Source organism: Cheilinus undulatus, linkage group 16 (assembly GCF_018320785.1).
Source record: "Cheilinus undulatus linkage group 16, ASM1832078v1, whole genome shotgun sequence".
Classification (NCBI taxonomy): domain Eukaryota; kingdom Metazoa; phylum Chordata; class Actinopteri; order Labriformes; family Labridae; genus Cheilinus; species Cheilinus undulatus.
In genome coordinates, this window is record NC_054880.1 from 37,849,376 (window position 1) to 37,876,968 (window position 27,593).

At 41.3% G+C, this 27,593-nt stretch overlaps 1 protein-coding gene across 2 annotated transcripts; it reads left to right on the top strand.

Annotated features, from left to right (window-relative positions):
- The first annotated feature begins 2,071 nt into the window (after window positions 1–2,071).
- On the top strand, window positions 2,072–25,624 carry col1a2 (collagen, type I, alpha 2). 2 transcript variants are annotated; one of them, XM_041808307.1, is made up of 50 exons: window positions 2,072–2,274; window positions 3,997–3,998; window positions 5,150–5,185; window positions 5,637–5,720; window positions 6,121–6,177; window positions 6,388–6,432; window positions 6,550–6,603; window positions 6,734–6,787; window positions 6,887–6,940; window positions 7,054–7,107; window positions 7,461–7,514; window positions 7,677–7,721; window positions 7,891–7,989; window positions 8,222–8,275; window positions 8,623–8,721; window positions 9,054–9,098; window positions 9,344–9,442; window positions 9,575–9,628; window positions 10,607–10,714; window positions 10,799–10,852; window positions 10,947–11,045; window positions 12,400–12,453; window positions 12,846–12,944; window positions 13,031–13,084; window positions 13,167–13,220; window positions 13,357–13,410; window positions 13,963–14,016; window positions 14,105–14,149; window positions 14,235–14,333; window positions 14,546–14,653; window positions 14,853–14,906; window positions 15,000–15,053; window positions 16,291–16,344; window positions 16,468–16,521; window positions 16,639–16,746; window positions 16,870–16,923; window positions 18,613–18,666; window positions 18,754–18,915; window positions 19,067–19,174; window positions 21,932–22,039; window positions 22,293–22,346; window positions 22,446–22,553; window positions 22,664–22,717; window positions 22,869–22,976; window positions 23,080–23,133; window positions 23,358–23,465; window positions 23,598–23,844; window positions 23,950–24,134; window positions 24,229–24,471; window positions 24,573–25,624. In XM_041808307.1, exons 1-50 carry the CDS (start codon window positions 2,205–2,207, stop codon window positions 24,717–24,719), a joined length of 4,059 nt encoding a protein of 1,352 aa, XP_041664241.1. In that variant the 5' UTR covers window positions 2,072–2,204; the 3' UTR covers window positions 24,720–25,624. The 2 variants fall into 2 exon arrangements, with proteins under 2 accessions (XP_041664241.1, XP_041664242.1); XM_041808308.1 differs by lacking the exons at window positions 2,072–2,274; window positions 3,997–3,998 and adding an exon at window positions 4,842–4,874.
- The last annotated feature ends 1,969 nt before the right edge of the window (window positions 25,625–27,593 follow it).

Below are 27,593 nucleotides of genomic sequence, written 5' to 3' on the forward strand. Positions count from 1 at the left end.
AAAGACGAGAAAAAGTCTGATGATGTGGAGCTTCGCAGCCATCTTTGATTCCCTAGTCCGCCTGTCTGGTGCTTCAGCTCCTCCACAAACATGAGGATGTAACTGTGCAGAGAGAGTGGGAGCTCTGCCATCTTTAAAACACATTTCATCTCCCTCACCACTCCTCCTCCTCTTTTTTCTCTGCCTTTCTATCTTTCAGGGTTTGACTCAGGGAAGAGCTGAGGTGAAGCTGCTGGGAGGGTCTAACAATGACTTTTTTGGCACAGAGGGGAAAAGTCAATGTCAGTATGCAAGAAAAAGAAAAGCTGTGTGGGTATTTAAGATCAGTACAGTCTTATGGAACCAGGATGTGACCTCAGATATGGTCCCCGTACTCTTTTTAGTGCTTTAAATTGTGGCTTCTTTTATATTATGACCCAGTCAGGACTTAAGAACACATAGAAGAGGATTTCCATCATCTTGATCTGCTGTAAATCCAAATAAAGTGACCATCAACACTCCCAGATGAGGATCAAAGTTCAGACCCTTAGGGTCTCTCATTTTCTCCTTTACCTTAGCCAGCAGACACGCTTCCTTACAGATGTCAAATTTGTTGCACTTCTAAATAAACATGGAAAGGGAAACAAGCATGTCTTACTGACTAAAATTGCAATAAAATCAAATTTCATTTGTTGGATGAAGGATGCTGCAGATCTTTAAAATGCACAGAAAGAAAATGTGTTGTTACTGAAATATGATGAAATAACTGAACATGAACCTTCTTAAAAGTTTGTCTGTCTTTTAATAGTGGTTGGATGTCCTTAAGAACATGAGATTTAAAGCTGACTATCCCCTCAGCCTGCAGCAGCAGGACATCCCATATTTCATGATGGATAGACATGTTTTCTGCCAGTCAGGCAAATGCAGGAATCTCAATACTGAGCATATAACTGGATCAGGATTTCACATCATATAGACTTCTATTTGATCCTAAGTGCTCTGTTTTAATGTTTCTGTTTGCAGTTGTCATGATGTTTCTAATGTTTTATGTCAGATCAACTGTGTGAGTGTGATATTAGTCAGCATGAGGGCCAGACTGAGCGTTGTTGGAGTAGTAGTAGGGGAGATGACATGTCTGGTCATGTGGGCAGGTAAGAGGTGCTCAGAGAGAGAGGGGGGGGAGAGAGAGAGAAACTGGATGCCTCTTTCACACCTGTCCTTTGTCAGTCTAAAGCTTCAGCAATGAGTTGCACTTCAGGCACTGCATTCCACTACCTTTTCTGAGCAAACTGCGTTTTTCTTCCATAAAGTTTAGAGCTGGTACGGAATGTTTGAGATGTGAGGGAGGATGTAAATGTGATTTTTACAATACTTTTTGGATGCTTGGTGCATGAATAGTGTGACGAATTAACGTAGGACACAAAAACTGCTTGGCTGCATGAGGTACATGAGTGGTAGCCACACGCTACGTAAAAACATAGAGTAGTTGCGATGAGAATCTCTCCAACGCAGCAGATGTTTTGATAAGTCTGACAAGCACTGCGCAAAAATCCGTGCGTAAAGCTGCGCGCTAAAGCTCAGATCCAGTTAATCCCCAACGATTAAATAAATTATCCTGCACTCCCTCTAAAAGCTTTGTTTTCCACATCCGAAGAAACGGGTGTAGGAGGGTCAACTTGATTCCAGCTGATGCCCACAGATTTCTCTCGGAAAGGGCGCCTTTTACGCACAAACTGCGCGTAAAGTCGAAAGCCCACTGCCCGTATCTAACTACTGACAATCCGGGTTCACAGCAGCCCGTAAAAGAAGGGAAAAAACGTAGGCCTTCCTCTCCCTTTTAAACCTCGACGCTGTCCACGTCCTCAAAAGAATGGATCTAATTAAAACGTTGCACTCGTCATCATCGCCAAAGCTTTGCCAAACGCGTTCTGGTGGAGAGGAGGCTGGGAGATGCTGCACCACATGACTGAGTGTGAGCTGGAGAGGGATGGGAGTCAGATTGGGTTTCTGCGCTCTGATTGGCCGGTGGGCTGACTTTTGACACGCAGACCAGGGACCCTCCTGCCGTATAAATAGGCCTGATAGAACTTTATTATTCTAGCATCACGGCAGCAGGTTTGTGCTCACTTTGGAGTAACTCGTGTCACCACAACTGTATGCCTGCTTGAAGGTGGTTTAAAAAACAGGGGCTCAGCAGCACAAGGAGTCTGCATGTCTGTGTAGACATGCTCAGCTTTGTGGATACCCGGATTCTGTTGCTGCTTGCAGTAACTTCATACCTAGCATCATGTCAATGTAAGTTTGAATATCTGCTCTTTTTTCTGGATATTTTTTTTTCCTTTTCGGGTCTCACTGCTTTGAGGATCATGCGCTTGGCTTTTGTTTGGGACTTACATCAAGGTCAACCAGAAGACAGCTCAAAGCAAGGCTGATTTAATCTCAACGGATTGAGCTCGTGCAAAAGGATTCTTCACTTTTTTCCAAGGATACAATTATTATGAGAGAGGGAGAAGTTGCAGCCATGAAAGTTTTCTCACTTTGAAAGTGACCTACAGTAATCTGTCTAGTGTCCTTTCTAAACTTTAACTGCATGTGGAGCTCTTAAATAGGCTAAAAGCGATTTTTCTTTCAGACAGAAGATGGAAAACTTAGTGGGGCGTTGTACACATTGTTCCATCCAGACATCCAGGGAATGAGGCATTATTATAGGAAACAGTAATGGCGCCCCCTGGCGGCCAAGCGTGCAAACATCTACTTGGCACCATTTAGAGTTTCTCCTCTTTGAGGAGAAACATCTGGTCATCAGAGCTTGACAATAAATCAAACAAATGCCAGCATTTTTTGATAATTATTTCTACTTTTCATTAGACCAAATACAATTTAAAGGCCATGCATGCTTAACAGCTCAGGTTTCAGGACCTGTTTATGCTCATTTAACTAAAAAATAAATAAATAAATAAAACGATTTAAGGGTTAAAATTGAAAGCTATTGATCTGTTAAGGATTTCAAAGGATTTTCTCTATAATAGTGCTCAAAAGATAAATATAATCGTCTCACGTCTCTTTGAGCGTCAAAGTGCGCCGCCTTGTGGTCGACTTTGGTCACGATGGCTTTAGAGTTCACGGGGAGGTCCCAGCTGTGTCCAGCTGCTCCAGTTCACGAGGGTCCACACCTGCAACAGAGCATGGATGAAAACACAAACATCAGCCTTGCATAGTCACTGCAGTCTCAGATATTAAGATTTCAAGTTTAATTTGACAGTTTTAATCTGTATAATTTTAAAAAATCAGAATAAATCCACAACTAAAACACAAAATAATACATTGATTATGTATCAGCTATATCAGATAACATAACAGATGTCATACAGATATTTTCCAGTATCTTGTGAGTCTTGGCTTGTTTGCAGCAGCAGGCCAACTATTCCTGTCCTAAGGGCATGACGTACCTGTACAGGCCTGTTAGCAGCCTGATCCTCTCTATATGGAGGCGATTGGACTGTGGGATTTACATTCTTCCCATGGTTAGACAGTTTAGAGATGTTTAGCATGCAAAGATCACCCTGAGCTACACTTTCAGACGTGATCAGTCACTGGTACTGTGGGCAGCAATGACAAATGCAGAGGGCTTCTCTTGTAGCATCTGCTAACAGCCTAAGGCCTAAAGATTTAGCAGTATGATATAAAAAGACCAAGCTTTAATATTACTCTCTTCTATATATATATATATATATAATACCTTATTGAGCTTATAAGACTTAGACATTGATTTTTAGTTTTTAAATGAAGTCATTTAGTTGTTTCTGAGCACTCTCTTCTAATATGTGGACTTTAAAAGAACAAAGTACAAGTATTTTACATGGAAATGCATTGAAACAGCAGAAAGTGAGCACAGATAGACAGAAATGAGATTGTTCCTTTCACAGATGACTGTGTTGTTGGATATCTGTCATGTTCTAATGCAGTATTCTCTCTTGTCTCCCCTCCCTCTTCATCCTCCTCATCTCTCCTCCACAGCGGTTAGTACACGTGCATGAAATCTCATCATAAATGTCTTTACCTTTGCCTCTTTGCCCTTCTTCCTTCAAATGTAGTGAAATGTGCCATTAGCAGATGCCTCTGTCTGGTTGGTCTTTACCTTTTTCAAGCGATCTCAATGATGGCAGAGGTTTTCATTTAGGAATTTCTCTCAGTTTTCTCCCTTCCTGTCCATGAATAGGTGAGGGTCCCATTGGCTGAAGTTTGTGTCAGTGAAAGCTAAAACCGCAGCTCTGAGGCACCCATGGGGCCTGGTACAAAGGATCCTTTCTGAGGGGGCAGAGGGAGGTTTGCCCCTAACAGCTGGCTGTGGGTCAGTTTGGAGACTTCCTCTGCTCCAGGATTCAGATTAGATTTGGGAAGGGAGTTTTAGGAAAGCTGATCTCAGACCAGTAACAAGAGGATGAGATCTTTGACTCAGGAGCACCTTAAAATAATAAATCGTTGACTGCATTTAAAGATTGCATTGTTAGTTCTGCTTTCTGTTGAGATCACATCGAGGTAAAGATCAGCCTGCTGTTTGAAGCTTTGGCAGCAGAGTTTGAATATTTTAGAGTTGCAGTTTGCAGAACTTTATTAGTTCACTGGACTAACATCAGATTGTTGAATCTGGTTTAACAAGCATCTCTTTGCAGAAATTGATGCTTTAGATCACATGCACATTTTAATTCTCCTATCTGCATGAGCATGCCTTGTTTATGCTGGTTATTTTGGATGCTTGGCTTCATTCTTGGCCACTTATCATAGTGCTTATAAAATAATCAGCAATGTATGATATAGCCTGCCAAACCCTGAAAAGACTGAATAAATAAATCTTACATTTATTTATCTTCTTTTCCATGAAGGGAAGAGTCAAGGTGAGCACATAACGTTGTTCTTATGTGTCATTTTCACCTGCAGTGGCAGACAGGTTAAGCATAGCTTAATGTGATTTTACTCGCTTGTCCCAATAAGGGTCGAGTTTGTTCACATCACATTTGCTTGATTTTAGCAAACACTGGATCATTTGAGTATCATTAGGATGGTTTTAGTGTAGAAGCATGTTTTTGTAGAGGCATATCTGGAGCTGATGTGTTGTTGCAGCCATCTGCTCGGTGTTTTGGTCTGACTAGGTGTTTTTTTTCTGACGCAGGGTCCCAGAGGAGACAAAGGACCTCGAGGTGACAGGGTAAGCTAAAGTGAAACTCTGCTGCTACTGATCATTTTAACGTTCTTTTATGTGGATTTTTATGCATTTAAAGCATCTAATTATTCTAGCCTACTGTGTCTGTTGACATCATTTAACCCTTTGACCTCTTTAGGCCACACCCCTTTGTTTACAAAGCCCACAGGCCTTGTAACTGCTTAACAGGAATGAAATGATAGTTGCAGACTTTCAGTTGGAATTTCAAGTGTATTAGTGCATTAATTATGAAATTTTGGCTCCATACTTTTCTGGCCCACTACATCTAATAATAGCACAACATGCCACAACAAGAGCTAGGTTTGCTTTTTTTGAAATCTTGTTTAAAAGTGCTTTTGCTGATTTATGAAGTTATAAAATGAAGTAATTGCAAGAAAAGTTCACCCCTTGCTGTTAGTTGTAGTGTTTATTCATCCTTTCCTCTGTTTTCTAACAGGGTCCTCCCGGCCCTAACGGAAGAGATGGCAAACCCGGACTCCCTGGCCCCGCTGGCCCTCCTGGCCCCCCTGGACTCGGAGGAGTAAGTCCTCTACTTTTACCCACAAAATAAGCTTTATGTCTTTGCAGTGTTTGTCCGAAAGTTGTCTGAAAATGGTCATAATGCCAAGCTAGCAGTTGCTGCTGCAGAGTGTTCCTTAAGTGCCGGTTAATGTGGAAATCTGACCCACATTTGACTCATAAAGAGTTTCATGAGAGCTCACAAACAATGTTAAAATGAGATTAAAATACTAATAGATAACACCTTTTCTAGTGCAAATATACCTCAAATTACATTTTAGCAAACTGGCTTCTCTCTTGGACTAGAAATGCTGACCTCTGCTGTTTTATTGAACTAGGTCAATGCACCACCTCTCTGTGATTCTGTAATAATTGTATGTTTGCTATCATGACTGATGAATCTGTATTTGTCTGTCTTGCAGAACTTTGCTGCTCAGTATGATGGTGCAAAAGCTCCTGATCCCGGCCCTGGCCCCATGGTGAGGGCCTACTCTCTCTCCACAGGCCTGCACATGCATGCATGCACGCACAAGCTACATACACATACAAAACACATCAAGACCATCACAGGTCATTGACCTTTCTCACATTTCAACTCACCCATGATTAATAACAGTAGTCTATATGTATTATCCCAGTACTTTAAATGATTTTGTGTTTTTTAATTTACAATTTTTTGTCTTTTTCAGGGTTTGATGGGTCCCAGAGGCCCTCCCGGACCTCCTGGACCTCCTGTAAGTCCAAACTCTCACTGCAAGATCTGATAAAATCAGTCTCTTAACAACAAAATGTTATGTGCAACTGTGATATCGCCCATGTGAAGATGAAATTCTGTGTCTTCCATTCCACAGGGACCTCAAGGACACACCGGACACGCTGGTGAGCCTGGAGAGCCTGGACAGACTGTAAGATCATCCTCTGAAATATTTACACTGCATTTATAAACATGTATACTCCCCATAATCTCTGATCAGAATCAGATGTGTGAGTAGTCTCTTTTTAGAGATATTAAACATGCTGATTTCTTTCCCAAAGGGCCCTGTTGGTGCCCGTGGCCCCCCTGGACCCCCTGGCAAATCTGGAGATGATGTACGTTTGTGTCTACAAGTTTTTATTTGGACTCACTTTTGTAAAGTTTTGTGTAGAATTTAGGCAGCATAAATTTACCATCTGCTCTGTGATCTGCAGGGTAACAACGGCAGACCTGGCAAGCCCGGAGACAGAGGCGCACCTGGCCCACAGGTACGAGAATCCCCCCTGAAATAAGAAGAAGAAACTCAAACAGATACAAACAGACATCTGGACTGTAAATATGGAGTATGCCTGAGTAATGTTTCCTTTGTTTTGACTTGCAGGGTGCTCGTGGATTCCCAGGAACCCCTGGACTTCCAGGAATGAAGGGACACAGAGTGAGTGTGCATCTTTACCTAAGACCTAAACTTAGCCTACATAATAGTCACCTTAATCCCACTTGGGAAGTGGAGCAGGGACTAAAGTGCTCCAGAAATGTGGATTTTGATGAGCTAAATGGCGGTGGCATTGATAGCGGGCCAAACCTCCTGTCTGCTGTGCCAACTAGAAATAGCAGGAAGCATAAAGGCCAACATTTGTTATATTTAACCCTCTGTTATGCATAAGAACTACCCATGTACACTTCATCTTTAAGGCTTTTTCAAGCTTTGTCCTTAGGTAGCACAATTTAGTTCCAATAAATTGGTACTATTATAAACATCTTTCATCACCTCTTTCTTTTGTTTTTCAGGGATACACTGGTCTTGATGGACGCAAGGGAGAGCCTGGTGCTGCTGGAATCAAGGTAAGACTTTTTTTGCAGAACTGTCGCCTACTAATGTTGACATCAGACGACTTATAGCTGATAATGGTTATGCTGCTGATTTTTATTTTGGTTGCATACTTGTCACTGTAGAAATGTCTCTATATGACCTGGTAACCTTTAACCTATCTGCGTCTCCTGTAGGGCGAGCCTGGTGCACATGGAGCTGCTGGAAGCCCTGGACTTGCTGTAAGTTCAAATTAAAGTCAATGTTTTCGAAATTACCTCATGCATTTTTGATTTGCATTCACCATGAATCCACACAGCCATTTTGGATAATAAGTGTTTTCCCCATTAAATCACAGTCATTATTTGATGCTTAGAAGTGTCCCTCATCACCTGTGGGTTTTTTTTGCAGGGATCTCGTGGTCTGCCTGGAGAGAGAGGTCGTGCTGGCCCTGCTGGCCCCGCTGGTGCTCGTGGTGCTGATGGAAATGTTGGTCCTACTGGCCCTGCTGTAAGTACCGCCCCTTTAAATCCTGTAGTGATAAAAACAGAATGTTTTGTGAGGCGTGCACTCAAGATAATATCCATACAATGATGCCATGTGATTGGTGTCTTAAATTGTAAATACCCCTGTGCAAAGTAAAAATATGTATCCATTTAATTTTACTTTGTATGTCTGACCTTAATATGAATATTGACCTACATTACATGTGTTCTAAAGTCCTGTCTGCTTTTCTACCCAGGGTCCCCTCGGTGCTGCTGGTCCCCCAGGTTTCCCCGGCGGCCCCGGCCCCAAGGTAAGTGTGACGTCACTGACAATGCATTTTCTTATCTTTGGTTGCAAACACACCATGTTTGAGGTCAAAAATCTCATCTGGCAATTTTAGCTACTCTGTATTTTCATGCTGAATTCCCAAGGGAACCTCACATACATGCAAAATTCTCTTTGACACTGAAAAGACTTTACAAATCACTCAACCCTTTAAAATAATGTCTGATAATTTAAACACCAACAAACAAAAACATTCATATGACAACCCATGGCATTGATAAGCTAACCAATGCTGTATTTAGGTGGATATTATCAATATAGCTTTGTTTGTATTGAATAAAAACTGTATTACTTTTTTGTTATCTTTGACAGGGAGAGATTGGACCCGCTGGAGCTACTGGCCCATCTGGACCTCAGGGATCAAGAGGAGAGCCCGGTCCCAATGGTGCTGTTGGCCCCGTTGGTCCCCCTGTGAGTGTGCCAACATGTCACCCCAACCTGATTTAAATTGAGCAAAACTTTTGGTCTTTATTGTTACAAACGAATGTTACTTGCTAAATTTTCCCATGCTAATGCTATGTAGATAATAAAAAACATTTCAGATAGAGAGTAAACAGCAGTTATCTGAGCAAATTGCTTACAAATACCCCTTTGCTTTGCAGTGTTATCCTAACCAAGACACAGGCTTTGATATTTTCAAGTACTTTTGAGCACAAATGAAGCCAGGTGTTATTATATCAGAGGAACTCTGCGTTTATATCTGTTTTGATAATATTTGCTTCTTTTTTGTTTTGTACCTGTAGGGTAACCCTGGTAACAACGGCCTGAACGGAGCCAAGGGAGCTGCTGTAAGTATTCCTTTTCAGAGATAACCTAGGGTCACATAGAGGCCACAGCAATTAGGACAATTTCTAGCTGAAATTAACACAAAATCATTTAGGTTGTTACCATCGCAGATCAAATTTATTTAACTATGATCAGAATAAAGACTGTTAATGTTATTATTCTGTTATTATTAATGAAAAACTATACACAAGAGATTAAACAAATATGGCTTTATAATGCTCACTTGTCCACCATGGCTCTCTTTTAGGGTGCTCCTGGTGTTGCTGGAGCTCCTGGCTTCCCCGGACCAAGAGGAGGACCTGGACCTCAGGGACCTCAGGGTCCTGCTGGACAGAGAGGTCTTGGTGTAAGTACACATTAAATTCACATCAAAAAAAAAAAATCACTCAGAAGTGAAGACATTCATGCTGACACAGAAATTCACTTCTGTAAACAGGTGATTGTTCCTCTAATTGATTGTCTGTTTCTCTGATTTTAGGGAGATCCTGGTATTCAGGGTGTCAAGGGAGACGGTGGTCCCAAAGGAGAGCCTGTGAGTTCATATACTTAACCTATTTGATGGAGTTTTGGTAAAACCATGCTTTATATGGTTTCACTGCAGTCAGGTGATGCTAAATAAAGTTTTCAGCTAGCCCCAGATTAATCTATTCTAGTTTTTTAGCAGAAGGGTATTCACAACACCAAAAAAATAATATCAAATACATCAGGGAGCATGGGGAAAGGAAGCTTGGTGCAGGGTGTAGTGCAGGTATACTCAGTTTACCCATAGAATATATCTGCATCTACCTCTCCTGGGATGGCAAATGCAACAGAAAAGTACTGGTGCATTGCTTTGTAACACTTTCCCATTGACACTGCCGAAGAACATTGAATAGTTCAATCTTATTGCTTAATCAGTGAGACAATGGTGATGGTAAACCAGCACTTTTATGGCTTTTAGTTGGAAAATTATCCATACTTCTTGAGGCTGCAAAAGCCCAATTTTAGGTTAAATAAATATGCAAGATCATCTTGCATGCCATGATGAGTAGGTTAAAAATATGGGGATAAATTAAGAGGATAGCTACCTCACCAGGCGCCACTACACCAGGGAAACCACAGAATTGGAGAGTGATGCCTGAAAGCAGACACTTGATCAATTTAGTGAAATAGAAAGACATTTTTTCATACACTTTGCCTGTTACAGCAACATTTCAAAAAAAGTAGCAGAATAAATGAAATACTTTCTGAAATTTGATGTTGTGTAATATCAAACATATGATAAAGTATTGCTGCTTTAAATTCAGAAGAATGCCTTGCAAACACAGATAGGAAAAGCCTGATTTTTAGCTAATATGCATACCAGATATGAGTTTATTTATCACTCTTTTCATCATTGTTGCTGAATTGTAAATGCTGTAACTCTACTGATATAATTCCTATTATTTGGGGCCAATTTTTCCCAAACTTTATCTGTAGACCTACATGAACACTGTCCTTTCCTGTTTAACGACCTTTTTGCCCTCTTCAGGGTAACGCTGGACCTCCCGGACCCCCCGGACCTCAGGGTGAGGAGGGCAAGAGAGGACCCTCTGGTGAGCTCGGTGCCACTGGACCTGCCGGTCTCCGTGGAGCTAGAGTGAGTACCAGACCCTGACAGGGCTCTGTTATCCAGATGTTTATGTTACCTCGATCACCTGCTCATACCTGTGTGTCTCCTTAGGGTGCTGCTGGTAGCCGTGGTCTGCCTGGCTCTGAGGGAAGAACTGGCCCTATTGTAAGTAAAAAAAACTTATTTAAGTAACAACCATTCACATGTTTTAAAAAGGGAAACTTCATCATGTTTGGTGTCTTTCTCTCTCTTCTCATAGGGTATGCCTGGTGCTCGTGGTGCCACTGGTGCTGGTGGACCTCGTGGACCCCCTGGAGATGCTGGTCGCGCTGGTGAGCCTGGTCCAGCTGGACTCAGGGTGGGTCATTAAGGAAATACTTAGAGAAATATATCTAAAATTGAGAATTAGACTGTCAGAGTTAGAGAACCCTGGTACAAAGCGAATTGGGATTATTAACCCCAGATTAGGTCAAGGGCCTATATTCAGTGGTCCAGTACAGGAGGCTGTTTTAACCCTTAAAAGTCTACAAGAAGATTTGAAACACTCAGAAAATGTTTACTAAGCTCATGTTTGTTGTCATCTGTTGCAGCACAAACTCAGCTTTATGTAAGGGAAACTCTCGTCATACATTTGATCATTTTATGCACAGTTTTACTCGTCAGAGAAAGCTCTGCTCAAAAGATGCTGCCTGGGTTAGTCAGGCAGCGTGCTTGGACATTCCAGGGAATGCATATCTAGAAGCAATTAATTCGTAGAAGCATGAATCTGAATATGAGGGTGCAGCAAGTTTTGTGCTATAAAGGAGGAGGCTGGGGTGGAGGAGGTTAAGCTTTTCCAGCAGCAGCATGGTGCATCAGGTATAAATGCAAGCAGGGATCAGTGAAAAGTATCGAAATGCACAGCTGTGATGAGAGAAAGAGCTGTGATTGGCTGTAGGAGCCGGGTGATAATTAGATCAGCTGGCTGTCAGCTGATCACGGCTGGGTGTATGGCTACCATGCCCTGCATGAACTAACACTAGGCTTCATAAATCAAAATATGATGAAGTAGTCATTTGAAGAGTTAAAGATTAAAAATATATATATAAAATTTACACAATTTAAATTACATGTATAAAGATAAAATGAATATTTTTACACAGAATATATGTTTCTAAAGACGTTCTTTTTTTCTTCATAATGTCCAAGTTTAGAGTAATTTTTGCATTCCAAGACTGTGAGGGATTCCAAGGAAGTGCAAATTAGAATGCAGAGATGTATAAGTGAGCTAAAATCAAGGTAAATGCAGAAAAACTACAATCATACACATAGGTAGGGTTATTTTTTTACATTTTTAACTGTCCCACTGTACACAGGATGAATGATAAGCAGATAGTAACAATATAAGGATTTTATTTTCCTTTTAAAAAATTCTATAAAATGCCAAAGTTATGACAAAATGACTAGGAACAGCCCTGTACACTATGGAACACTGTAGCGTATGTGCAGAATTATGTTTCATATCTATGTTTCCTGTTTTACTTGGCCTATCGTCATTAAAACAAAAACTGAAAGAGAACTTGAAAGTCACACTTTCCACACAAAGTGATTGTGATGCGAAATGCGGCTTTGTTTTCATGACAAAAATAATGCATGATGACGTCACGCTGGCGTGATTGTGGGCTTCTCAGGTTTAATGACCCAGTCCTAATGACTATGTTGATTTTCTACAGGGTCTCCCAGGAAGCCCCGGAAGCTCTGGACCCCCAGGAAAGGAGGGACCTGCTGTGAGTAGATTCAGATTTCTGATATTAATCATCAAAGCTACTACGAGGAGTTTGAGCTGGTATGAAAAGAAGTGAAATCAATGCTGATGCTGACAAGACCCCCACTGATAAGAGAGAATATATCTATAGTGATTATAATCCCTGCAAATGCTGCTGGGGGGGGGGGGCTGAATCAAAGCGATGTGGTGAAAATTTCAGTGAGTGCTACATTTAATTGTTAAAAGACAGCAGAATGTTTTTTTATATATAAAGCAGCTAAAGGAAGGACAACTTTTGTCTCCTCTATAAACAGCAGCTCCTCTCACTAGCTTTTCCCTAATGTTGTTTCACAGCACAGCCAAATGCAGTCAGCATGACTTCCTGCTTCTGCTCCTTCCTCTTTCCTCCTCTAGGGTCCTGCTGGAATAGATGGCCGCACCGGACCTCCTGGCCCAACTGGACCTAGAGGCCAGCCCGGAAACATTGGCTTCCCCGGACCCAAGGGACCTTCTGTGAGTAGCTGTGACAAACCTGCAGTTTGCAGCTTAATCCTGCTGTTTGTTGGGTCAGCAGCCAAACTGATTTTGACCTCTTGCAGGGTGAGCCTGGCAAGCCCGGAGACAAGGGAGCCACTGGCCCCACTGGTCTGAGAGTGAGTATAAAGAATGCAAACATCAAAAATAGAAGCATTTTCTTTTAGGAACATACTAAGATGCTGCTGTTTTTGTGTTTAGGGACCTCCTGGACCTGATGGCAACAACGGAGCTACTGGCCCAGCTGGCATTGCTGTAAGTATCCAAAATCTGCCTGATTTTTTGCTTTATTTCCTTTTTTTCCAACCCATAAATCAACTTTTCTGACATGGGTATGTTACTAAAACTGTAAGATTGATTTAACACTTGCCTTTCCTCTTTCTCCCTGCAGGGCGGTGCTGGAGAGAGGGGAGAGCAGGGACCTGCTGGAGCTCCTGGCTTCCAGGTTTGGATCTTATTTTCTTTCACCAATTTAGCATCAAGTAACCAGGAGATACTCTACCTTTTAGTGCTCAGAAACAAAGGAAATTATCCTGCAGATGCAAATAAAGCTAGATACATCATTCATATTGTGTACACCCTGGAGTAGAGGATGCCAAACTGGATTGGACTGGACAGATTAGATAACAACTTTGCATGAAAATCAATGCAAACCAATCAGATCGTCTATGCATTATCTCCCTGCTCATCCTGTAAGGGGTTGCAGGGCTCTAAACCAGATCCTAACTGTCAATGGGCATGAAAAGGGTTACACCCTGGACTGGTTGCCAGCCAGTCACAGGGCTGACATACAAAGACAGCCTGGCACTGTCACATTAATATCTATGGCCAATTTATTGCCCATTCTACTGATTAAAGATCAAAATATTTGCCATTCAGCCATTCAGCAATGTTCTGATGGTTTATATAGTTAAGTGCTCTGTTCTCCAGGTTTTCATGGATAATTTGTCTACCTGTTGTCTCCTCTGGTCCTGATGTTGTATTTGGATGTTTTTAGGGTCTGCCTGGCCCCGCTGGAGGTGCTGGAGAGGCTGGCAAACCCGGAGAGAGAGTAAGCAACACACTTCCATGTAGTACAGTGAAACCACAACAAGTTAACCAAGCAGTGCATTTCTAACCCAACATTTGTGGTTCTGTAGGGTATCCCAGGAGACCAGGGACCTGCTGGACCTGCTGGTGCCAAGGTGAGTGCATTTGTTGCCAAGATGGTATCATGGGAAGTTGTATTTTTTGCATGTATTTGTTAATAAAAAATGAGTGCTCCTGTAGGGAGAGCGTGGAAACCCTGGTGCTGCTGGTGCTAGCGGACCTCAGGGATCAATGGGAACCCGTGGACCTGCTGGACCCCCAGGACCTGATGGTGGAAAGGTAAGATCGTGGCATTGCAGTGGAAGCCTAGGATAAAAAAAACGCAGAAATTATCAACTCAAGATCAACATTAAAATCTTCATTGATAGAAGGCTGTTTGGAGTGTTATGATCAGAAACACCAGGATTAGAATATACTAAGCTAATATTTATGAGATAGAAGTTGAAGAATAAGTGCAAAAATGACTAAGATTCTGTGGTGTGTTTTTGCAGGGAGAGCCTGGTCCTGCTGGAGCTGCTGGTGCTGCTGGACATCAAGGACCTGGTGGCATGCCTGGAGAGCGTGGAGTCGCTGGACCCCCAGGAGGCAAGGGAGAGAAGGTAAGTTAAAACAATCACAAGGAGCACTGGATTAGCTCAGTTGGTAGAGCAGGCCGCCATACACATCGGCTACAGGATTGAATTCTGATTCCTGCGTTGTTTGGTTTGGTACTCTCTATCTCAGATTTCCTATCTTTGTCCTAGCCTGCATGTACAGAAAACTGTATCACCTACATTTGTCCTTATCTCTCTCCTATAGGGAGAGACTGGACACAGAGGACCTGACGGTAATGCTGGCAGAGATGGTGCCCGTGTAAGTTGAACTCTCCTCCCTAACCGATTAATGCTTTTGTTTAATTTGTATGAACCGTCTCTAAGTGCCCTCCCCCCCTTCTCGATATTTCAGGGTCTGCCCGGACCTGCTGGACCTCCTGGACCCACCGGTGCCAATGGTGACAAGGTATGTCAGTGATGCGTAGATGTTTATAAAATAAAAGAAATTCAAAACATACAGGAAGAGCAACATAATGCCCTCGATCATTGTTCTTCTCATCTATGTGAGAAAACTGATGAAAAGCCTGCAGTAGCTCTGGGTTTGTAGGTGGAACCTCAACACTGCCACCTAATGGCAGCTGTATAACATTACAACAATGGCTAGTTTACAACAACATACAATAATAAATAATAGCAGTGGTATTACAACCATGGATGGAGCAAACTGTGATATATTAAAACAATTATGTGATGTTTTTGTGCAAAAATGTGAAAACAATCCTTTTTAAATAAAGGTCATCCTGATGGCAGTACTTATAGAAAACAGAGAAGTACAAACAAAGAAAGAAAAATAACAACAGTGAGAGGAAAAGAGAGAAATGAGAGATGAAGCTATGCATATTAATACATATTTGTGAATATGTAAGTGTATGAGTATAATTATATGTTGTTTAAAAATATATTTATTGCATTGCCTTAGTAGGCAATCCACAGATGAAAAATGCATCATCATGATAAAAATGCTTTTGCATTGCATGATAAGTAAACTAAAGTTTGCTTTTTAAGCTCTTATAGCTCCTGATTCAGTTTCCCTGTTTATATTCTGACAGTCAAACATTAATTTAAATCCACTTTCTTTTTAAATTATGCCTTTATCCTTACAATGGAAAGTGCTCACAAATCCTCTCTAATGTGTACTGAGTTTATAAATGAATGGGACAATCCTTTTACAGGGTTTCCTGGAGATCCTTGAAAAGTCTCAAAGAGTCTTAAATTGGACTTTTGGAATTTAAGGCCTGAAAAGTCTTTTTTTTAATGGTGAAAGGTCCTAAATTCTTAATGGGGCTTTGCCTAAGACATTATCAAGCCATTATTTTCTGGCCTGGCCCAGTCTTGAATTTTATTTTTGAAAGTGTATAGAAACCCTGTCATGGTCCCGCTATAACTTTTACCTTCCTGTTTTTCTATATTGCTGCCATTGCATCCTGGTCACTTTATGATAACGCCTCGCACTTTATTGATCTTATTGACTCAGGTTTATCTATACTTTTATTTATCTAGCATGTTAGGCCTCAGTATCTGGAACCAACCTATGTATTTACAATACATCTCTGAAAATTTTGTACAACTTCTTAACTTGCAAACTGTCCTTTGGTGAATAAACTAAACTAAGCCAATGAAATGCTTCCTGTTTTCTCCTGCAGGGTGAGGGCGGTGCTTTCGGACCTTCCGGCCCAGCTGGAGTCCGTGGAGCTCCTGTAAGTACAAATGCCTTACGCATATGGAGATGAAGTCACCTGTTGGTGTAAATAAAAGTATAAAACTCACCTCTTGTACATATCTTGAGACAGTGTTTCTGATCGGCTTCTTGTTGTCAACAGGGCGAGCGTGGAGAGGTTGGACCTGCTGGAGCCCCCGGATTCGCTGGACCCCCTGTAAGCTACCTGTCAATCAGCTTCCTGTGAAAACAAAACACAGATTCTGTAAACCAGAAGCAGGATGTCATAGTGACCAGATAGTGATTAAGCCTTGTTCCTCTTCCTCCCCCACAGGGTGCTGATGGTCAGCCTGGAGCCAGAGGAGAGCGTGGACCTGCTGGAGGAAAGGGAGAGGTTGGACCTGCTGGACCCGCTGGCCCTGCTGGACAGTCTGGACCTGCCGTAAGTACCACATACTACTGAAACACACAATTTACACTAATCTGAAAAATAATATGTACATATAATATATGCTCATGTAAGGATGCATGGCACAGTGTATGATCTTGTCCTCTGTGTATCCAGGGTCCTTCTGGTGCTGCTGGACCTGCTGGCCCTCGTGGAGAGACTGGCCCAGCTGTGAGTATTAAGAAATAAAAAAAAGTTTCTAAAATCTCTTATTACACCCATGTGCCATTAAAATGTGTCATCATAAACAAATCCAGTTATAAAGCCTGCTACAAAAAGTCAATCTAGTAATGGCTGACAGAGAATTGAGTGCCAGGAGACTGAAAGACTTCTTCTATAAAAAAAAACAGTGAAGCAGGGTTAATCTTGGAAGCTATTTTAAGTTAAGTCTTAAGCATCATTTGCACGGGATTAGTTTCACCTGTGTTCTTTTGGTGATTTAGGAATTGCCCCTGGCGTCAGTGTTGGTGCAGTGCATCTAAACACGATAAATGAAGTCTGTAATATATCTAAACACTGTCTGTAGGGAAACATGGAGGTGCTGCATGACAGCAGCAATGAAAATGCACAGTGGATTTATATTTCTAAGTTCCACACAAAAAATTAAATGTTGTGCACATCACATTTTGCAGGAGAGAGTGAGACGTCTCATGTTAAATATGAACCGCTCTTGTCTTCTGTCTGTGCCTTAATAATTTGGGATCGTTACGCTCCAGCAACACCTCTCCTTGCACAGATCAGCTGTTGATAATCACTGCATGTTGAGTGACATATTGCATACATAGATTGTGTAATGTTTGTCATGTCCGGTTAAATGATGCTGATATTAGCTCAGTCACAGTTAAAGAGAAGCTGTAGGAAGCAGAGCAGAAGTTGAATTCAAATGAATAAATCAAACAAAATAAAGCTATTTGTCAACGGTAAGATGAAATCAACTGAAAGAAAAGCACTTTAATAGCTCATATGTGTGAGAACTTGACAATCTCCCATGTCTTTTCATCAGGAAAACTCGCACAGACCTTAAAAAAACACAAATACCACCCTAAATTACAGAGGTGTCAATTTGCATGGTATTAGTATTTCCTGTGGACCTATGTGTAAGAATTTTTACTCTGCAGGTTACAGACATGGTTGAATCACACTGAATTAAAAACACAGAATCTTGTCATGATCATTGCATATTACCAGAAGTCCCTAGGTAATACTAACCCTGTGCAAATAGGGCTTTAGTCACATGTTAGTCATTTTAACCCCTTACAGTTTTAGTCTACGAAACTGTTTTAGTCCCTTAAAGGTGTTTATTTTCTTTTAGTTAATTTTTCACACAAATTATACAATGGAAACAAATGTAAAACATGCATATAAATGAACTTTCATTGCTTTGATTCACTCAAAATTACTTACGGAAGTACTGGCATACCTCATAGGCACATTGGAGCAATATTGTGGATTTTGAAAGTCCAATAGTCCAGCACTAATACTGAAGTCTCATTTAGTCTATGTGACAAAAACAAATTTACTTTTCATCCATAAAGATCTTTTTAAAGCTAGTATTACTTTCATCTTCCTCAAGGAAAAAAGTCATCGTTTTAGTTGATGCAATTAACAGTTTTTTCACACGTCACACTTTGTAATATTAAAGACTCCTCAAAACTCCTCCTTGTTCCATTACGATGATTCAAAGAGGTTGAAACTTTAGTTTACAGCCAAAAAATCCTCAGTTTAACATGTCAGAAAACAAGATTATGAAATGGAGCATATGCTCTCATGTTATTCAGCTTGCACACATAGTCTGCATAAAACAACAAACCCACTTGGTAAGTCTGTTAAACCTTTGACTGTGCTTGTAACCTTTGTCAGGGTCTGACTGGTTTCCCTGGTGCTGCTGGCAGAGTTGGTGCTGCTGGTCCCGCTGTGAGTACAAATTTTATACTAATCATTTATATTAATGATCATTAGTAAGCACAAACTCACCACAACCCACTGCTCTTCATCTCTCAGGGTATTGTTGGCCCACCTGGTCCTGCTGGTCCCGCTGGCAAGGATGGTCCCCGTGGTCCTCGTGGTGATTCTGGTCCCGCTGGTCCTCCTGGAGAGCAGGGTATGGTTGGACCCTCTGGTCTGGCTGGAGAGAAGGGACCTTCTGGAGAGCCTGGACCTGCTGTAAGTCTTATCCCCTTTTTTAATACCAACAAGCAAAGAGAGTTTTTATAACAAAAGTAGGGTTTTCCATCAGTAGTTAAAGATCTGAGCTTTTGTGGTCTAAAGCTCATCATTCTCAGTGGATTAACACGTGTCCTATATGTCTGTCTAGGGTCCTCCTGGTGCTCCTGGAGCCACTGGCCCTGTTGGACTTCTGGGATTCGTTGGTCTGCCTGGTGCTAGAGGAGATCGTGGTTCTCCTGGTGGTGCTGGTGCTGTTGTAAGTACAAATAAATACATACAAGAACCCAAAAACAAGCAATGAAGAGCTCTATTTATATTTCTTATTGATGACGAATTATCTTCATTAAAATGGAAATACACAGTGTCAAAGCAGTTTTCATTGGGCAGTAAAATTAACTGTTAAACAACAGAAGTGGTAGATGAAATGGTAGACTGGTTGACTAGGGCTATTTGTACCTAATTTCAGTTAAAGGTGACTGTCCTAATAGTCCTTAGCTTGAGGTGACGCTAAGAATAAAACCCCTGCAGGATATCAGATAGTTTCCAACAGTCTGTCTCATCTTCAGGACCAGTTCAATTGGATCTACTTATATTTGACATTTACAAAGTGCATTTACCTACAAATCAACATAGACTCACTGAGTAAATTTTCCAAATTACTGCGTTTTTCCTCTCTATTAGGGCTGTAAAGTGAGTTCCATAATTTGCAATTATTTAAGGTCCAAAATTAGTGCACAGATTTTTTTGATCCCATGCTTTATTTCTCCTTCAACACACTTTGGTGAAGCCACATCAGTGTTTCCCTGCAACCCTGTAAAGTAGGTCCACCACTGTGACAGCTCAGTGGACAAGTCAAAAGTCAACATGTACCTTTCTGCTGTGCCCTTATTTCCTTTTCAGTTCCTTATTCTGTGGTGAAGTTCATGTAAAAAATCTTCCCTACATATAAAAGCAGGGCTTGAGATCAGCTACCCTTAGATTAAGACAGAAGAAAGATCAAGAATTACACAAAAATGGTTTGAAATGCAAAATTGTAGAATTTCAAAATGTGATAAAAGGATGTAATTAACTGCAGAAATGCTGAGTTTGATTGGGATAAAATACATGTAATATATGCTGACCATCTGAGCCAAAACCTACAAAATGTGTCATTGGTCTTAAAGAAAGACTCAGTTTCCTCTGTCGTGCTCACCCTTCGCTATCCATATTCATTTTGCTGGTGGTTCTGTGTGTAGCCACTTCTTGCTTATTGCTCTGTTGTTAGCGATTAGTACTGTTTTAAAAAGTTATCCTGCATTGGGTTTATTCCCTAGGTGTATAATGTGATCAATCATAAAACAAACTTTATGTTTGTTATTATCTAAACCCAATTTTCCAAATCCATTTGAGTGGTCAGCCATTAGATTGTTGCACAGACTCTAACAGTGACAGATTCTTGAATTCCCAAAGTGTGGGATGGTGCTGTAGGTGGGCTGCAAAGATAAGATAAGATATTCCTTTATTAGTCTCACAAGGGGAAATTCCAGTTTACAGCAGCAAAAAGTAGTGTAGAAGAAGGAGGCCATTGGTGACATTAACACAATAGAAATAGAGGACAAATAAAAGGAGTGTACACAAGAGCATTAATAAATACAAAAATAGAAATAGTAAATTATAAATAGTATTTACAAACTGTTATGTATGGGTTGGATATATTACACAAACAGAAACAATAAATTATCATAAAATGCTTTGTAAAGTTATTATTCAGAGGCAACAAAACACAGCCAGAACATTGAGCTCATGCCACCTTTTTGTCATTTATTTTGTCTGCCATGGTTTAACCCCTAAAAAACGTATTTTTTGTAACTATTCAGTTATTTACAAAATGTACCTATACCACCAAAAAGCTCTGAATCTAAGAATTTTGACCATGTAAACCATTCCTTGATAAAACAACCACAGCATCCACAAATATCCACAAACAAACAAAAATAAAAGTGACACACCTCACCATTAGAAGCTCTCCTTATGATAAAAGTCCATAAAAAGCAGTCTGGCTGCCTCAGAAAGAGTCCCCACAATCTTAATCCAGTCAATAATTAGTTCAAACAACAGGATTACATCCTCAAAGATCCATGGACTGCTTTTATGATTTCAAATTTGTCATTGTTGTCAATAGCCCACTGTATTTGTACTGATAATGTTTTTTCCAGACAATTCTTAGCAATGCTGCATAGAAAAATGTCTGCCAACCTTGATCCTCTATGAGCTCTCCAGTTTGAAACACTTGGACTTTTCCTCAAAACAGGATTTACTCCTAATTTTCCATTCTATTGTGATCATCTTTGAACCTGAACTAGCTAAGGCTTCATGCTTTGGTCCAGTTGAGTTTCCCAACTAACACAGGCATGTACAGGCCTCTGATCACAGTACAAATTCAGACAGGAAAAACATATTTAGTTTTTTTGTGGTGTTACTCAATACCAATAGCAGTTACAGTGAGTCTAACAGTTTGGGAAGAAACTTCAGAGTGTTACCTTTCTAAAGACACCTTGTTTGCTCTTGGATTCCAAATGGTTCAAACACAGCATTCAGTTTAATTTGGGTTTTCCTGGATCACAGTTTTTGACTGATTTTACCTGTAATTCTAAGAGGTTAACTGGCATTGGATTAACTAGAATGTATCAGTGTCTTCAGAGACACTGATATACTTTGGCCCCAAAGTATTTTTACAGACATAAATATTAGAATAGAGAAGTAAGTGTCTTTGCATTTGCCTGGTCAAAACAAAATAAATCACAGTGGTTCATTTATTGTACTTTGTGACCCCACAAACACTTTCTGCATCGGAAAGCAAAGCATTTTCATTTAATTTCCACATTTCTGAAATTAAAATTTAATGAAAAGTAAATGTATAAGACATGGGTTTTTGTGGGGCCCAGAAGATTTGAAGGCTGACCTTCAGACTGACCTTCAGTTTAAAAGCTTTCACTGGATTCGCCTAAGTGATTTTTTCTTCTTCCTCTCACAGGGTGAGCCTGGTAGAGTTGGACCTGCTGGTTCTCCTGGAGCCCGTGGTCCCCCTGGAAACATCGGCCTGCCTGGTATGACTGGACCTCAGGGAGAGGCTGGACGCGAGGTAAGCAGATTAATGCCTGAATAGTGTATTATCCTAAAATGCACAGACTGGTAAAATGTCCCAAATTTAATAAATGTTTCCTTAAATGGAATATGCTGTTAATATATGAAGGAATTCTCGCTTCTTTTGGAGAGTTTGTGTAAAAGAAAAAATTAAAAAACTATCAGATAGTACTACAAAAACATGGCGTTGGCCTATACTGATATATTATAGAATCTTTAGTTTAACCTGGGACATTTTCTGCCTTTTTTAGGGTGCCCCTGGTAACGACGGACCCCCTGGCCGTCCTGGTGTTCCTGGATTCAAGGTAGCATCTTTTCCTCCACCTTAAAGCATAGTCGTATACAGAATACTCACACATGTGCAGTGCTCTGACCATAATCTGCCCCCTTATCCTCATGCTTAGGGAGACCGTGGTGAGCCTGGACCTGCTGGCTCCATGGGACTTGCTGGTGCCCCTGGACCTGCTGGACCCACTGGAGCTGCTGGCAGACCTGGAAACCGTGGAGAGTCTGTAAGTAAAAATATACAACTTCTTAAATAAATCACAAATTCATTCTTAAATCCGGTTTTCTACAAGAGCTACATCCAAACTTACCTTCGTCTTTCACTTTCTTTTTAAAGGGCCCTGGAGGACCCGCTGGACCTGTTGGTGCCGCTGGAGCTAGAGGAGCCGCTGTAAGTGCAAAATACTCATATATAAAAGTCACATGTAATCACAGAAAGACAACAGAGGATGACTAAAGTTGCACCAACCTTTGCTCCATATGAAAGCCTGTTCTAGCTTATTGAGTTTCTTATTTTCTTTTGTGTTTTTTCTGTTTTACAGGGACCTGCTGGACCCCGTGGAGAGAAGGGAGTTGCTGGAGACAAGGGAGATAGAGGCATGAAGGGTCTGCGTGGACATCCTGGTCTGCAGGGAATGCCTGGACCTTCTGTAAGTGGTGGCACATGAAATATGGAGCTTAAGTTGCACCAGGAATTAGAGGTCTTTATAGTCACTGTAATGAGATTTACTGGTGCAATTTCTTTGCCTTTAGGGACCTTCTGGTGACACTGGACCTGCTGGAGCTAACGGACCTGCTGGACCCAGAGTGAGTGGCATTTCATTCACACATAGTACACCAGAAGCCTTCTTCATAGACCTGTATTAAAAAGCTATGAGTCAAACAGTCAAAACATGGTGACTGAACATCCAGAACTTTCTGGATTTTGATGTGCTATCATGCTCTGTTCAGGTATTTTAAAGCCCCATGTGATGCACAGTTTCCAAAGACAGCCAATAGTTGAACATGCTGTTTTATTATCTCTTCTTAAGGGACCTGCTGGACCCCACGGACCCCCTGGTAAGGATGGCAGATCTGGATCACACGGACCCATGGGATCTCCTGGTGCTCGTGGACCCCCAGGATACGTTGGACCCTCTGTAAGTAGACTGACTTTTCACCTACACAAAATTTGGTCGACTTGTAAAGCAAGCAGTCTAACTCCACTGCTCTGAAATTCACTTCAGTGAAAAGATCCATCTTTAAAAAATGTGCTTTCTTATCCATATCAGGGTCCCCCTGGACCTCCTGGTCTTCCCGGACCTCCTGGCCCCTCTGGTGGTGGATACGACATCTCTGGTGGATACGATGAGTACAGAGCTGATCAGCCCGCCATGAGAGCCAAGGACTACGAGGTTGACGCCACCATCAAGTCTCTCAACACTCAGATCGAGAACCTGCTCACACCTGAGGGATCTAGGAAGAACCCCGCCCGCACCTGCCGTGACATCAAGCTGGCCCACCCAGACTGGAGCAGCGGTAAGATCAGTTGAATCTGTTTTAATGGTAGTGAGCTTTCTAGCCCCATAATGGAGGGAAATACTCTTTATACATCAGTATGACGGTGAGTTTCATGCCTTTTAGGATTCTACTGGATCGACCCCAACCAGGGCTGCATCAACGACGCCATCAAGGTCTTCTGCGACTTCACCACCCGCGAGACCTGCATTGATGCCCATCCCGCTAGCATCCCCCAGAAGAACTGGTACAGAAGCACAGAGACCAAGAAGCACGTCTGGTTCGGCGAGACCATCAACGGTGGCACTGAGGTGAGCGTATTCAGAGATCTGAAACTTGAAATAAAAGATTCAACCCAACACCTGAACAGGAAATAACAGCATTTGTGATGTTTCCTCCATGCAGTTCACCTACAACGACAACACAGTCAGCACCCAGAGCATGGCCACCCAGCTGGCCTTCATGCGTCTGCTGTCCAACAGCGCCAGCCAGAACATCACCTACCACTGCAAGAACAGCGTTGCCTACATGGACGGTGAGACTGGCAGCTTGAAGAGCTCTCTGGTGCTCGCTGGCTCCAACGACGTGGAGCTGAGGGCAGAGGGCAACAGCCGCTTTACCTACAACGTGCTGGAGGATGGCTGCTCTGTGAGTATCCTTTACTCCTTAAAGACGTTTCAATAGATGTGTCATGCAGCTGTGTAATCTGTATTATTCTAACACTGCTCTTTTTCCTTTCACACCTGCAGACATACACTGGTGAGTGGAGCAAGACAGTGATCGAGTACAGAACGAATAAACCATCTCGCCTGCCCATCCTTGACATTGCACCTTTGGACATTGGTGGAGCTGATCAGGAGTTTGGTTTGGACATTGGCCCAGTCTGTTTCAAATAAATAGACTCATGATAAATTAACACCACAAAAGAGAGAAAGAACGAAAAAACAAAATCTCTGCCCTTCTTTCTGTGTTGTTTTTTATACTGAATGCTGATTTCTCTCTGCGCATCCACTTGCTTAAGATGGGCAACTATCTGAGAGGACTAAACGGACTGAACGGAGCGTTTGTGCAATGCAAATTAATACAGCAACCCAAAGGGACGCGGGAAAACACCTTGTTGTGGGACATCATGTCATCCTTTTGTAAAAAATAAAAAGAAGTGTAATAAAAACGCTGAAAGTACGCATCACTTTTGTGGTCTTTGTATATCTTCCAAAGAGGAGGTTTAAAACCACAATTTCCATGAAAAAAAGGTTTAAACTACCTCATGCCTGTAAAGAAAATACTATTGACACAACCTGGGTCCACAACAGAGATGTTCAGACTTCTAATGCTTCAAGCTTTGTCCCGTATCGGAAGGTGCTCAGTTACTTGAAGCAGAGATCTATGGTGCTAATATGCAGCTGTGGAGCAAACCACTCTCACTGTATTACTTTGTATTGACCTTTGAGGAGTCTTGCTTTGGTCCCCTGATACTCCCCCCACTTTAAGCAGGTGGAATGTTCCTAAACCTGATGTCTGGATTTTGTTTTGTTTTATTTTATTTTGTTTTGTCTAGAAGGTTTTTTCTCTTTGTTTTGGTTTTTTGTTCCGGCTTTTTTACTCTTCATCCCCCCAACATCGAGTGTTCATACTGACAGCACATATTTCATCCAATTCTGAATGGTTTTAAGGCGGCCTCTCTTTCTCTCTCTCAAAAAATGACACCACAAAGTCTATTGTACCTATTTTGTATATGTGAGATGTTTAAATAAATTGTGAAAAGTTCTGAAATAAAGCATGTCCAATGTCCTTAAACACACCACTCAGTGACTTAAGTGCCTTTATGTTTTAATGACACCATTGAATCTGTGTCACTGTATTTTGGTTCTAGTTTGCCTGATGATTGAAACATCATCACTGACTTAAACATCTTCCTATTGTGGAAGCACAGACAGATCCTTGTTTACTACCCCCTCTTTCCTTGCTTTTCCCAGTACATCTGATTTTAATGTACAGTAAATTCCTGTCAACACTGTCCATGCCAATGTGTGATTACTAACGTGCATTGTTTCCTGTAAATATGCATCCTCTGATGTTGCTTTTTCTTTGCCTAATACAGCTTTTGCATCCAAATAAATTTCTGTGATTTGGATCAAGGCTTGTATCGCAGTGATGCATTCATACCAGTTACTTTAAATTGAGTTAATGACAACTATTGTAACTGCCAGAGACTGAGTTCATGTGAGTTCAGTGTGTTAAAGGAATTGGTATGCAAGCTTTTTAGATCAATCCTGTAAAAGTGGAAGACGTTTTGTCTAGTCAGGGCTGAAGGCATGAGGGGTCACTTGTATTTTTCCATCACCACTAGAGGGCAACGAAGCCTTATTTACTTTGCAGCACATTAAACCCTGGGAAGTCAGACACACTATGAAGGACAGCCCACTTAGATTCCTTTAGAAAAAGACCATGTCTGACCTTTTAGTCAGGTCAGGTATGGGTTATTGTTTCAAAGACTTCTATAGGGATACCCAACTGATTTGCTTAATATGAAGACATAAAGAAATTAAATGAAATGAAACATTTTGGGGCTTTTGAGGGCTTGGACCTTGCTGTCTTGGCCAGGGGTGCTACCCAAGCCTTTTTCTGGATAATCATAACCTATTCTGAATTCTTAATTTCCACTCTGAGTCCCTTCTTAGAAAATATAGCTTATTATTTGATGCACACCTAAGACTATGGGCCCCAGGCAATACATACAGTACCTTTGCCTCACTGTAAAATCGCCATACTGCATCAGAGTAGTTTGTATTTATGATAAGGGAGGAAACTCCACCCACTGGCCAGTCAGACGTGTTGATCACAGATCTCTGTAAACTGATCTTGTGTGAGGAGAACAGGCAGAGGCAGGTGTAATTTTTTATAGTTCTATGAAATATATCAACATCAGAGATATTATCATTGCTCAACAGCTGTGGCTTTCACATGGGTCACAATGAAGGCTACAAGCTGGAACACACTGGTCAAACAAAACTGTTCTCTTAGTGTTGCTGGAGTTTCCTTAAAGAATTTCATCCTCAATACAGCTTGGAAGTTGGTGAAGTAGTACCACAAATACCTGCTTTGGCTCTTTAATGCATAACATTTTCATTCCATCTTTATCAGGCCCCTGATGAATGCCTACCTTTGCCTAATGGTTAAAACCAATGTGGATATTATGTGTAAAAATTTGCACAGTCACACAGTCTTCATTGTTTTTACTGCCCGATCTTTGGCCAAAAGTTGTCAAATAAATAGATCTAGAAAAAACAAAATTGACAAAATGACCTCTTCAGTACACTTGTCGTGGACAAAAGTTGACAAGGCCCCCTCTGACTGGAACAAAGTTTGTTTTTTTAAAGGACACTTTAGTGCCCTGTACAAAGATAAAATGTGGAAAAAGTGCCCTCTAACAAAAGATAGACAAAAGATGACAAAGTGCCCTTTTTAGTGCCCTCTAAATCACCAAAGTTGACAAAGATCCCTCTTCAGTGCCCACTTAATAGTCAAAAGACAACAAAGTGTCTTCTTTAGTGTCCTCTACATGGATAAAACTTCACAAAGTGGCCGTTTTAGTGCCCTCTACAGAAGTCAGTGTGATTAATGCCTTTTTAGTGCCTCTTTATGAAAAAAAGTTGACAAAGTGCTTTCTTTAGTGCCCCCTACTTAGACAAAAGTTGACAAAGTCTCTACCTAGTGCCCGCTAAATCACCAAAGTTGACAAAGTTCCCTCTTTAGTGCCCTCTACTTAG

What these genes read in the sequence shown, in the direction of transcription:
- col1a2 (XM_041808307.1), top strand. Translation starts at nt 2,205, where the DNA reads ATGCTCAGCTTTGTGGATACCCGGATTCTGTTGCTGCTTGCAGTAACT. An exon ending in CTGGCCCCACTGGTCTGAGA is followed by an intron (nt 13,085 to 13,166) that starts GTGAGTATAAAG and finishes TTTTGTGTTTAG; the next exon opens with GGACCTCCTGGACCTGATGG. An exon ending in CTGGCAAACCCGGAGAGAGA is followed by an intron (nt 14,017 to 14,104) that starts GTAAGCAACACA and finishes GTGGTTCTGTAG; the next exon opens with GGTATCCCAGGAGACCAGGG.